General features: G+C 44.8%; 1 protein-coding gene across 3 annotated transcripts in view; it reads left to right on the plus strand.

Annotated features, from left to right (window-relative positions):
* The window catches only part of RAB3GAP1 (RAB3 GTPase activating protein catalytic subunit 1), an 83,979-nt gene that overhangs the window by 5,869 nt on the left and 64,014 nt on the right, over positions 1 to 14,096 (plus strand). For all 3 annotated transcript variants that reach the window (XM_075829198.1, XM_075829199.1, XM_075829200.1), the window contains exons 2-5: positions 469 to 524; positions 1,580 to 1,655; positions 3,251 to 3,383; positions 11,379 to 11,457. In XM_075829198.1, coding sequence (XP_075685313.1) covers positions 469 to 524; positions 1,580 to 1,655; positions 3,251 to 3,383; positions 11,379 to 11,457 — 344 coding nt within the window. The remainder of the gene's footprint in view (positions 1 to 468; positions 525 to 1,579; positions 1,656 to 3,250; positions 3,384 to 11,378; positions 11,458 to 14,096) is intronic.

The raw sequence follows: 14,096 nt of genomic DNA on the forward strand, positions 1-14,096 counted from the left end.
CTGTGCTGTGTATATATATGTATACTGTGCTGTGTGTGTGTGTGTGTGTGTGTGTGTGTATATATGTATACTGTGCTGTGTGTGTGTGTGTGTGTGTGTATATATGTATACTGTGCTGTGTGTGTGTGTATATATGTGTGCTGTGTGTGTGTGTGTATATATGTGTGCTGTGTGTGTGTGTGTATATATATGTGTGTGTGTGTGTGTGTGTGTGTGTATATATATATGTGTGCTGTGTGTGTGTGTGTATATATGTGTGCTGTGTGTGTGTGTGTATATATATGTGTGTGTGTGTGTGTGTGTGTGTGTATATATATGTGTGCTGTGTGCTGTGTGTGTGTGTATACTGTGCTGTGTGTGTGTGTGTGTGTGTGTGTATACTGTGCTGTGTGTGTGTGTGTGTATACCCTGTATATATGTTGTACAACCTGTATATTTTCTTAATAACCAGTATATTCTCTATTTCAGCCGGAGTCTGACGTATTTGAGATCACTGACTTCACCACGGCCTCTGAGTGGGAGAGGTGCGTCCTCACGTCTTGTTATTACCATTTCCGATGCTTTAAGTTAGTGATTCACAAACAACGACACCCCCAGTTTTGGGGAAAATACAACTCCCTGCAATTATTTTATTTACATACAGAGGTGTTGGCATCGGCCGATATTTCAAGGTTAACGGCAGAAGGGCAGCCATATTGTTTGTCACCTTTATCCTAGAACCTTATGGTAAACCTGTGTCTTGTTGTTGATTGAACATCGTGACATTAGATCGTCCGTTTATGGAAAGATAATTCAAAAGGTGCCAACCAATACGGCTGCACTTCTCGTCACCTTGAAATAACGACTGGCGCCTTATGTCACGTTACCACAGGAAGTCGCGTCTCTATGGCGGCCTTTCCATAGAACGAGTCTGTGGGGTAAGGTTTATGACTTTTCACATAATTAACTATGAGGGTGCCAATAAACATCAGATGAAAGTCAGCCGAAACCTGCCGATTTTGTCAGGAATCGCCGCCTATCTAATATGTATGGGAACCGTACGACTCTCCCCCGATGTCGCATGTGGCGTGGAAAGAAGCATCAGGCCTGTTGGATTTCAATATAGCCGATCCCTCAGTCGTGCGGGAGATAAACCACAGCCAGAAAGGTACGGTGGCGGCTCATTCCCCCCTAACCATTAGAAGGGGGGAAATAGCAGTTGACTAAATGAGCGTCGTGCTGACCGCTAATGTGAGGGTCAGTTCACACGGCGGATTTTGCGCGGCGGGTCTCGCAGCAAAATCCGCTCAGAATTTTTCCTGTGGGCAGGAAGATTCCTCATCCCATTAACTTCAATGGGAGGTTTGGGCGGAATCGGCCCGAGGATCGGGCAGGGCGCTTCTTTTTCCCGCTAGCTGAAATAATCAGCTAGCGGGAAAAAGAAGCATCCGACTTCCACTGAAATAAATGGGACAAAAATTTCGCCATTTGAACAGGGTCTAAGTGTACGGACAGGTTTAGATAAGTGACGTCTGAATGTGCCGCCATCTTATTCTTCTTTATTCACAATTGTTTCATTCGCGACTTTCTATAATCACAGGTTTATTTCCAAAGTTGAAGAGGTTCTGAATGACTGGAAGCTGATCGGAGTCTCCTCCAAAAAGACCCCAGAGAAGGTGAGGATTTACCGCATGACACACAATTTAGAAAATCTTGTTCCCGCACTGAGTCCGTCTTTGGCCGGGTTCACACTCTGCAGCCTGAGGCCGGGGCCCATCTAATGGTTGTGATAGAATCGTGGGTTAATGCGATCGTCTCATCCTCAAAGATTCCAACCATGTAAGGATTCTTGTGATTGTCGTGTGTCTTTTCCCCTCATAGTCCAGCATTGCGGTCGTATTAACCGAAATACCTATCCAAAAACGGAACAAAAAACTCAGCTTTTTCATGCATTCAGTCTTTCGTCATGGTTTTGCGTGACTGGCAGCCATGTTTTTACTTAAGGGAACACTTTGGATAAAACAGATACACTTAGTGCAGGGCCTGAGGGGGTGGTGCACGACTCAAAGCGTCTTTGAAACCCTTGGTTATGTCCCGCTCCCTCAGGGCCGTCACTAGATTTAAAGAGGCTCTGTGACCAGATTATAAGTGCCCTGTCTCCTACATAATGTGATCGGCGCTGTAATGTAGGTAATAACAGTGGTTTTTATTTTGAAAAACAATCATTTTTGACCAAGTTATGAACAATTTTAGATTTATTAAAATTAGTTTCTTAATAGACAACTGGGTGTTTTTTTACCTTTTTACCAACTGTACAGAGGAGTGTATGACGCTGACCAATCAGTGACCAATCAGCATCATACACTTCTCTCCATTCATGTCCATTTGTACTCAGCATAGCGTGATCTCGCGAGATCATGCTGTGCTGTCACATACACCCACATTAACTTTACTGAAGTGTCTTGATTGTGAATAGACATCACCTCCAGCCGGGAAGCGATGTCTATTCACACTTCGGTAAAGTTTGTGTGGGACTTAATCACAGCACAGCATGATCTCGTGAGATCACGCTGTGCTGTGTGAGTAAGTCCCACACAAACTTTACCGAAGTCTCGGGATTGTGAATAGACATTGCGTCCTGGCTGGATGTGATGTCTATTCACACTCAAGATACTTCAGTACAGTTAATGTGGGTGTATGTGACAGCACAGCATGATCTCGCGAGATCACGCTGTGCTGAGTACAAATGGACATGAATGGAGAGAAGTGTATGATGCTGATTGGCACTTATAATGTGTTGACAGAGCCTCTTTAACACAGGGTACCAGTTTCCCCAGAGTGCTCCTTTAGAGGATTATTCCCGAGATAGACATGTATGGCATGTGAACAGGATATGCCATAAATGTCTTCTAAATTTGCGTCCCAGCTCTTGGACCCGCACCAATGCCGAGGATATGGTCGCAGAGCTTGGTCCCATAGAACAGAATGGATAGAGACTTGCACACCTCTCCAATCATTCTTTGTCAGCAGCCTCACTAGGGGTGGGGGTGGGGGGACCCCTCTCCTTGACATAAGTGCAGGTCTCGCATCAATCCACAGGATACGACCTAATTGTCTAATATGGGAATGGCAGTAATGACTGTTTCCTTATATACACCTGCTGATAGGAATGACTCCTCAGTGTTTCTCATAATACAGCAGGGGATTCATTTACCCCTCGGGTGCCCTCTCAGTCCGTCACACGCTGATTTAGGGGTTCTCTGTTTTCCAGGGGGAGTTTACCTCCGGTGTGTGGGAAGAGAAAGGAGAGGAAGTTTTATTTGCCGACTTCAAATTCTGCATAAAACACCATTGTTTTGTACAAGACTCGGGCGAAAGGGAAGAGAAGGACGATGAAGTGGAAGGTATCCTGTATATGAATGAATATTTTATTTATTGTGTACTTCCAATAACTCGGGGATTGATCACATCTGCATTGGAGACTCCTGTAGGGGCCTCCGATGCAGATTTGGCAGAAATTACCGGAAACAATAGCGCAGCATGCTGCACTATTGCTTCTGGTAAAATGACGGACACCCAGACGGAAAGCTGACGGAACCCGTTAATGTCAACCCGTTCTGCCGGTGGTGTCCGTGTTGCAACAGAACCGTTGCGTCTGGCATTACGGGGCCTTACTATATCAGTGATTAGTATTGGAGCTGGGATATGGAGGGGGATACAAACGTTTTTCATTGTTCACATATTGAATACGGATCCACTAGTTTCATCACGTCTAATATGTACTGGGATTAGTCTTGTTGCGCCACCTGCTGGTTGTTTGTAGGTATAACACTTAGACTATGAAAGCTTTGGACTGTGATGCACGACTGGCGTCTGTTCATCCAGTAGGTAAGCGCATGTCATGATCGATATTCACCCGGACGTTATTTGCTGTAGATTATCTACAGCCGCTCCCTCCTGGCATCTGTACAACCAGCAATGAATAGGTTGTGCAACATACAAGATTGCTATGCAGGTAATAATATATATAACCTGGAAGCGCTGTACTTTACCTAAAGTCTATAAGGGCCTATTCACACTGCCTTCACAGTGTCCATCAGAGCTATATGTTGGAAGATACTCCCACGTATGCCTCCGATGTAGGTTACCGTATAGTCATACAATGGCATACGTCACCTACACCAACCATACGGTGATATACAGTTTCTTACTAGATGCCTCCTGTATGGAATAGTGCAGTCGACTAAGCTATTCCATACAGCAAAAAAGAGGGTAGATACTCTTGGCACCTGTCATGTGAACGGGGGCCTATGGATGTGTACGGCGTATGTGCCGGGAAAGCTTTCCAGGCGTATACACCGGGCGAACACTGCAAACACAATGTGAATAGGCCCTTATACTGCTTACCCAGATGCCTGCAGCTTGTGCTCATCCTGATATGCTGTAGACATTAAGATGGTAGAAGACCCTTCTTCTTGCCACTATTTTCCCATTCTTTTTTTTAATCAAACAAGTTTTTATTGATAATACAACATCTGTTATACAGCCTGTACATTTCTTACAGTACTTTACAGAAATCAAATAAAAATAACATAACATCACTTAAGTAGTGCAAAATTTCTTCAAGTGCTTTATGGCATGTATACAACATCTTTGTTTACACTGTCACCTATTTCTCCCCCCAACTGAACTACCCCCCTCCCTTGCAGTACCCCCTTTCTTTCCTGATTTTTCCACCACTCCTCCTCCATGTCTCTTCCATAGTAAACCGATATTCCACCAGACCTTAAACATGTATGTGTGTCATCCCCCCTCCAAATCTCATCTAGTGATCCGCATTGCCATAGGCGTGTACCCATTTACCCCATTGTTTCTCGTATTTCTGAATTGTCCCTCTTTTCAGATATATCCGATGTTCCAGTGATACCGTGTGGTTAACATATCCAACCAGTTCAGCTACCTCCGGGGGATCCGCCTGCAGCCAATATTTTGCGATTAGTTTCCTAGCGTGATACAAAATCTTTTTAATAGACAGTAGCTCCACTCCATCCCCTCCTTCCTCCCCAATGCAGCCCAGTAAGAATATTTTAGGTTCTATTGGGAAATCTCTTCCATATACGTTAGACACCATACTTTTAACTTCCTTCCAATATCCTTCTAGCAACGGGCAGCTCCAAAACATATGTTTTATGTCCGCCCCATCAAACATGCACCTGGGACATTCCTTAGTTGATCTAATGCGCATTTGCCATAGCACCTTAGTCGTCCTATACACCCTGTGTAATAGAAAAAGTTGTGACCTCCTGTGCGTTACACTAATAGAGAGTTTTTTAGATGATCCCAATACCTCTTCCCAGTCTTCATCCCCTATAGGCCCTACATCCTCTTCCCATTTACGCCTGATCTCCACCAACGGGTCTCCCAGAAAACTAGAGAGTAGCGTATTATATAGCATCGAGATAATCCCTTTAGTGTCTTTTGCCCCTAGTACCTGCTCCATCCCTCCCATGGTGGAACAGCTCAGATCCACCAGTCTCTCTTGAGTCTGCGCCGCATGCCTTAATTGAAGATATTGGTAGAACAGCCGATGTGGGAGTCCAAACTCCTCCTGTATTTGAGCAAAGGGCTTAAAAACACCTCCCTCATACAGCTGGTATACATATCTGATCCCTGCTTGTTCCCAATCCTGAAATCCTTCCAGCATATTAAATTCCCATAGGTATGGATTGCCCCATAAAGGCATATAATTGGAGCATCCTGTAACCCCCAATAATTTCTTACTTTCCCACCAAACTCTATGTATTAATAGTAAAGTCGGCTTCCCTCTTGCCTCCCTCCTTAATTTATGAGATTCCATGGCCTCTAATACATCCGTTCTCTGACCCAGATAATACACCAGTTTCCCACTAGAATCCCACGCCTCCCTATTCTTCCAGCCCTTAAAGTGTTGTAATTGAGCCGCTAGATAATATATCCATGCATTCGGGATAGCTAACCCTCCCTGTTCCACTGGTAGTTGTAGCTTGTCCAGTTTTATCCTGGGGATCCCCCTTTTCCACACCAAGTCCCTAAACAAGTTATGGATTCTCCTGAACCAGTATTTAGGCAACCACACTGGGGCATTGTGCACCACATAAAGAACCTGGGGCATCAGAATCATTTTGATGAGATTTGCTCGACCCAATGCTGACAGTGGTAGCCCAAGCCATATTTTGGTCTTATCCGTGAGTTTGCTCAACAATGGTATCACATTTAGTTCAATAAAGTCCTGCACCCTCGCCGATATCGTGATTCCCAGGTACTTAAATTTCTGTACGCACGGTACCTCAATTCCTCCAATCACCAACGGCGTATCCACTGGCTGGAGTGGCAACAACACCGACTTATTCCAATTAATTTTTAGTCCTGAGAATCTACCAAATCGCTCCAATACATTCATTATCACTGGCAGTGAGTAATTTATTTCCCCCAAGAACATCAAGATATCGTCCGCATATAGTGCTATGCGTTCCTCCAGCTCCCCACAACGAAACCCTTCTATCCCTGGATGCTGTCTTACCACATTGGCTAGGGGTTCAATTGCCAATGCAAATAGTAGTGGCGAAAGTGGGCATCCCTGTCGCGTCCCCCTCTCCAGTCTGAAGGAATCTGACATCCTTCCATTTGCTCTTATCCTAGCTACCGGCTCCTTATATAATAATTGTACCCATTTTATAAATTTCCTTCCAAAGCCGATCCGTTCCAAGACAGCCCACAGATACCCCCACTCCACACTATCAAACGCCTTGGCGGCATCTAAAGACAGCACTGCTCTACACCGTGCATCCGGAGCATCTGTCTGCAAATTCAGGAAAAGTCTACGTAGATTAACTGCTGTAGAGCGCGATGGCATGAATCCCGACTGATCCGTCCCCACAATTTTAGTCACTACTCGCGACAGCCTATTAGCCAGTACTTTCGCTAAAATTTTTATGTCCGTGGTTAATAGAGATATCGGTCTGTATGAGTCAGGTTGTTTCCGGTCTTTCCCTTCCTTGGGGATTACGACTATAACAGCTTCGTACATTGTCTGCGGTAAACGCCCCCTGGTGAAACTATCCTGGAACACTTCCAGTAACTCTGGCAGAACCGTCTCCCCGTATGTTTTATACAATTCAGTGGGTATACCATCCATCCCTGGGGCCTTTTCGTTTGCCATAGAACTTAACGCTTCCTGTATTTCCTCTAGCGTAATTGGCTCCTCCAATCCCTCTCTCTCCTCCTCCCCCAGGGTAACCCATGTCATTTCTGCCAGATATTCTGACAGCAGATCCTCCGAGTAGTCCACCTTAGTGCGATACAGTTCCATGTAGAATGATGTTAACACCTCTAATATATCCCCTGTTTCTCCAACCAGAGTCCCATGCACTGTCTGCAGCTGATGAATGAACGCACTCTCCCGCATCGGCCGTGCCATATTTGCTAACAGTCTGCCCGCCATTTCACCCTCCTCATAGTATTTTTGTTGTAAAAATAGTCTTTTATTAGCCGCTTGCTCCAGCTGATGTTCCCTAAGCAATTTCTGAGCAACCTTCCATTGGGCTAGTGTTTCCGCAGTGTTATTAGTAACGTGCCTCTCCTCTGTTACTGTGACCCTGTCTGTCAAATGTTGACCCATTTGTCGCGACTTAGTTTTAATGAGCGAGATCTCCCGTATATACACTCCCCTTATAATCGCCTTCATAGCATCCCATAAAATATCCGTAGGGACCGTACCTTTATTAAACTCAAAGTATTCTCGCAGACTCATATTTATTATCTCCTCACCCACCAATCGTATCCAGAACGGGTTCAACCTCCAGTGCATTCTCAACCCCCCCATCTCTGAGCTTGTTCGGAGCTTAAGTAACATTGGGGAGTGATCAGACAGTGCTCGTGGTAAGTATTCCACCCCTTCCACACATTCCATTATTAAACATTAGGTCTATTCGTGATAATGATCCATATGTGGATGATACACACGAATATTGCGTAGCAGAGGGCCATTTTGCCCGCCAAATATCTGTAAACCCAGCCTCCATCATGTACTGTCCGAATCTCGTCAGGCCAGTATCCCCCACCCCTCCCCCTTTTGGAAATTTATCCCACCCTTTGTTCATTATGTTGTTGAAATCTCCCATCAATATAGTCGGTATCATAGGCCACCCAGCCAGTTTCTCCAGCACCTCTCTCATCGGACCCACAGAGTACGGGGGAGGCACATATAACACCACAAGTATACATTCCCAGTTAAACAATTTACAGTGCACCCCAACATATCTACCTGCCCTATCTTTAAAGGAATCTATACAGCTAAAAGGCACATCCCTATGAACCAGGAGGCTAACCCCCCTTGAGTATATAGAATGAAAGGAATGAAAACTATGTCGGATCCAAACCCTATGCGCTTGTTGCACCGTGTCAGTAGTAAGATGAGTTTCCTGCAAACCCATCACTCCAGCAGACTGTCCTTTCAGGTATTCGAAGATAGCTCGCCTTTTTGTTACCTCTCCCATACCTCTCACATTCCAGGACAGAAGATTTACCCTACCCCCCATCTGAATCTGTTTTGCATTTTACCGTGGCTATTTCCATTACTCCCAATGACAATCAGAGCGTACTGCGTTTCAAACTCCCTTTCCCTCCCACCACCCCCTCCCACTCAACTTTCCATAAACATACCCTCCTCAGAGGGCCCGGGCTGGTGAAGAAAACGTCACCACTATGACCATACAGCTTCCCTTTCACATTGTAGAAATCCATCTGTTTCCACAATTTAACCTCCAAAACCAAGAACCTCCCGCCACCTTCTCCTCAATAAACAAGTAGCATTTTTATGACTCCTATATTCAATTCTGCCTTTAAACTGACAGCATCTTTCCTCTCCTCCCGCCAACTATGAGATATAGACATCATCTTAACAAAAATCAACATATAAATGCAGAAAATAATGCCTTATATTCCTGCGCGAGTCCTCTTCCTTCCACCATAGCAGAGTCCCGACTTCACCCATCCATTTGTTGATCACGCCGCCGCTTCCTCCGGATCATGTCGTAGGCGAGCCTCGTGACTATCCAGCCACCGTAACGCATCTTTCGGATTTTCAAAGAACTGTACGGATCCTAATGCCGCCACTCGGAGCTTAGCCGGATACAACATGGAGTACTGAACTCGAAGATTCCTCAGTCGTCTTTTAATGTCCAGGAATTGCATTCTCCGTTTCTGTATCTCCGCAGAGAAATCCGGGTAGAACGACACTTTCACCCCGTTCACTCTTATATCTTGCCTTTCTCGGGCCTGCCGAAGAATCAGATCTCTGTCCTTATAATGAAGCAATTTCACTAGCACCGGTCTCGGTGGCCTCCCAGGTGGGCCCGGTCGTGTGGGCACTCTATGGGCTCTTTCCACCGCAAACAATGGGGTTAGCGATTCCTTGCCAAAAACCTCCAATAGCCATTTTTCAAAGAAGGCATCTGGATTGGACCCCTCAACTTTTTCAGGGATGCCCACCATCCTGACATTGTTTCGACGCAAGCGGTTCTCCAAGTCATCGGTTTTTGATAAAAGATACGTAACATCCACCGCCACAGCATTCACGTCTCTTCTCATAGGCAGTATACTGTCTTCTAATTCGCTGACTCGACCCTCCACCGCTGTCGTGCGTTCCGACACTTTTTGAAGATCATGCCGTATTATGGACAAATCTTCCTTAATTCCCCCCACCTGGCAGGTAAGTTTAGCTAGCGTGCTATTGCTCAGGCTTACCGCCGAAAAAACATCTGCCAGCGTTGGGCCCGGTTTGTCCAGGGTCTGTACGCCTCGATCCTCCTCCTGAGTCATCTGTAACAGTCTCCCCATTCTCTTCCTCCTCTGCCTCCATTTGCGCTCGCAGCGGTTCAAATCTGGATCCGGAACGGTCAGCCTGCTCCTTCCCTCCATCCGCCATCCTTTCTCTCTTATCACTTTTCACAGGGGTTCTTCTGGCAAAGCGTTCCAGCCGCGATGCCACCGCCCCTCTCACATCCCTGCTCACTGCATAGGAGCACATGTCAGCGCCATCTTGCGCCCCCAGCTCACCGTCCTCGGCCGTCTTGGATCTCCTGGACCAGGTCATCACAGCCTCCGATGCGTCCAGAATTACGTCTCCCTGATCACCACAGTTTCCCCTCTCTCCTCAGGTATGTCTCCGGTAGAAGAAGTGAGTCTTAGGATGATTCTGCAGGATATCGGCAGCGGGAGCTCCGGTTTATGCCTCCACTCACATGCGCTGCTAAGCCACGCCCCCACTATTTTCCCATTCTTAAACCCCCCACATTTGCATCACGGTCAAGCCAAGACTTTGCTTTGATTTGCTAAAGGAAACCTACCAGAAATGGTACGTAAAAGTAAAACGGATGTACGAGGATCGGGGCTCTGCCAGTTTTACTGCACCATATATTGTGAATTCAAATCCCCAGCTACATTGATATGTTTATCTACCTCGCCTGAATAGTAAGGCTGGATTCACACGAGCATGTTACGTCCGTAATGGATGGAACGCATTTCGACCGCAAGTCTCGGACCGAACACAGTGCAGGGAGCCGGGCTCCTAGCATCATAGTTATGTACGACGCTAGGAGTCCCTGCCTCTCCATGGAACTACTGTCCCGTACTGAAAACATGATTACAGTACGGGATAGTTGTCCGGCAGCGAGGCAGGGACTCCTAGCATCGTACATAACTATGATGCTAGGAGCCCGGCTCCCTGCAGTGTGTTCGGTCCGGGACTTGCGGCCGAAATGCGTTCCATCCATTACGGACGTAACATGGTCGTGTGAACCCAGCCTAATAGTAATGTTTATGTATATATGGGAACAGTGATGTGTGTGGGGACTTGGATACACTCAGTGACTGAAATCAGAACAAGAAGTGTTGTCATGTGGTCACCACCGCACAGCAGCTTTAGGTTTCCGGCCTGTAAATTCAACCGCTGAGAACTCCGCACAGACGTAATATATGAAGAATTTCGTTTTCACATTTTTAACATGCACTAAAGCAGCGGTCCCCAACCTGTGACTCTACCTGTCGCAAAACTACAAGTGCCCTGACAGCCGGAGCCTGTAATATACAACCTCTGCTCAGCTCCTGGAATTAACCAGCAGCCCTGAGAGACTGGAGGTGAAGGGGATTGATGGATTATTCTCATTCATCAGCTCCAGGCTCCTGAATGGAAGATTTGCTAAAAATGTTAGAATATCACACGGAATGTGATAAATAAGGGGTTAATGCCATATGTAGAAAAGCGGCGTAATTGCAATAAGTCGCCCCCCCCCCCGTGTCTTCTGTCGGGTAATACATGGTATGACATCACCTGTACTTTGTTTCTTTTGGGCTTCTTGTAGACACTCTGCCGGTCTGCATGCAGGACTCACTGTGCACCAACAACGACTTCCCTCCGATCGCTCACTGCCTCGTCCGATGGTAAGTAGTCACTGCTTTAATAGAAAACGTTGTAGCCTGAATGACGGGCAGGTAAAATTAATAAGGGTTTCCTGTAAAGAAAGCTTAAAGGGGCTGTCCACCTTTGAAAAACAATAATGCAATAAATGATGCATATGGAATAAAGTATCTTTGTAATATACTTACCGGTTCAAAGCTGTAGACGTCGTCTTCTACCGAGTAGTGTCTCGTGACTCTGCCCGCATCGGAAATGTTCTCTTCCGCTGACTGGTCTTCTTCTGGACGAGCTTCTCTTCCGGTCTTCTGCTCGAATGGTGCGTAATGTGTGAAGTCCCTGTCATGGGCTCTTCTGAGCGACATCTTCATGAACTAGCGCCTACGCGTTTCAACATATTCTTTTGCGCCTTATTATATAAATATAGAAGCAGTGATTAAAAAAAAAAAAAAGACCCGGAAGACCCCTTTAATCATTGTATAATGAAAGCTATCGAATCTATCTAATCTATCTCGTATCCTATCTATCTATCTATCTATCTATCTATCTATCTATCTATCTATCTATCTATCTATCTATCTATCTATCTATCTCATATCTATCTATCTCATATCTATCTATCTCATATCTATCTATCTATCTATCTATCTATCTATCTATCTATCTATCTATCTATCTATCTATCTATCTATCTATCTATCTCATATCTATCTATCTCATATCTATCTATCTCATATCTATCTATCTATCTATCTATCCATCCATCCATCCATCCATCCATCTCGTATCTATCTATCCTATCTATCTATCTATCTATCTATCTATCTATCTATCTATCTATCTATCTATCTATCTATCTATCTCGTATCTATCTCATATATCTATCTATCTCGTATCTATCTCATATATCTATCTATCTCATATATCTATCTATCTATCTATCTATCTATCTATCTATCTATCTATCTATCTATCTATCTATCTATCTATCTATCTATCTCATATCTCTATCTATCTATCTATATCTGGATATCAAGTAGAATGGAGTGACCGCGTGCGTCCCCAGCCACCTCTCCAATCGTTCTCCACCTGGACTCAGCCTCCCGACCTATCCGGGGGCTGAGTCGGCCAAATTCCCATTGAAATCCATTATAAATTGAAAAAACAGCGATGAATGACTACGACGCTTTTTTTTTTGTGCGCTGAAAAGAGCTAAAACCAAAACGCTGATTTTAATGTTCAAAGTTATAACCTCCAGTGTTTTTTAAAAAACAAAACATTTTGAGAAACAACGTCAAAGTCGACTTGCATTTTAAAGGAAGCGTCCAAATTGGAAACGCAAACAACGCACCTCAAAACCAAGTGCGTTTTACCACGAGTTGATGTGGATTTGCAGTGCGGTAATTGGCTGTCATTTTTACAGATGAAACGTCTTTTTCTAACGTATATCACCTGTACAAACTGTGCGGCCAATCACACTATTAGGCTATGTTCACATAGGGCGGATATGCTGCGTAAAGTTACACAGCGTATCCACCCTGGTCGCCGCAGGGAATTCCGGCCGAAAAAACGCACCAAGTTGCGGTGCAGTTTTTCGGGCAGAATGTCCACTGTGGAAATCCTGCAATAAATTAAAAAATAAAATAAAAATGGGTACTTAACATGGCGGCGCGTCCCTCCGTACTTCTGCAGCCCTGGGATGATGTTTCGTACCATGAGACTGCTGCACAGGTCACATGGGATAAACATCATTCCAGGAGGCCGGCCTTGACAAAGAAGCACAGAATTCTGGGTAAGTAGAAGATTTTTTTCTTCCTGAGTTGCGATTTCCCGCCGCAAAAAATTTCAATATCTGCTATTGGTTGCGGATTTTACCTTCCCATTAAAATTTAACAACAAAAAAGCAGAAATTACGCAAAAACAATTGACATGCTGCAGATTAAAAACCGCACCGCAGGTCAATTTTTGAGCGTTTTTTCTGCTTATCATTTACTTTATTATGCAGCAGGTTTTCCGCAATGAAATCCTTTTGTAGAAAATCGTCAGTGTGAACTTAAACACATGCAGTTTTGACCTGCCTCTCTTTGCCGTGCAGTAAATGGCCGCAACGTGTGAACCCAGCCTGATGCGTTCTTCCCTTTTAAATTACTGCTTAAGTGCGCCATCTAGTGGTCAATGGGTAAGCAGCCCTCCTACATTGAGATTTTACTCCACAAACCTGTCGTGCATGGGAAATTATACACACTGAATCCTATAGGGAAATGTCCTATAAGTTGTTTCATATGCCTTATGTATATCCCTGAAATGAACATCACACCTCTGCCTTCAATGTCAAACTACCTGAGGCCATCCGTTCTCCCTGCCTGCGGCAATGCAGTATAATTGAGCCTGGATACAAGCGGATGGTCATGCAGCAAATTTATTAAATTACGTCTCATTAACACTGCGGTGGGCGGTTGTTGTCGTGTCTCCTCTCTTACCCTATGGCTGGAATACGGATTTTCCTAATAATTCCCGCTGCCACGAAAACCCCACAAATAAGTGGATTTACATCTAAGCATATGTTTATTATACGCAGAACGTTTCATGGAGACTGGATCACATCCACTATGTATAACCTAATTGTTTTTATGTACTATATTGTCTTATGGCTTTTCGTCATTAT

The sequence above is a fragment of the Rhinoderma darwinii genome, chromosome 6 (assembly GCF_050947455.1).
Source record: "Rhinoderma darwinii isolate aRhiDar2 chromosome 6, aRhiDar2.hap1, whole genome shotgun sequence".
Lineage (NCBI taxonomy): Eukaryota > Metazoa > Chordata > Amphibia > Anura > Rhinodermatidae > Rhinoderma > Rhinoderma darwinii.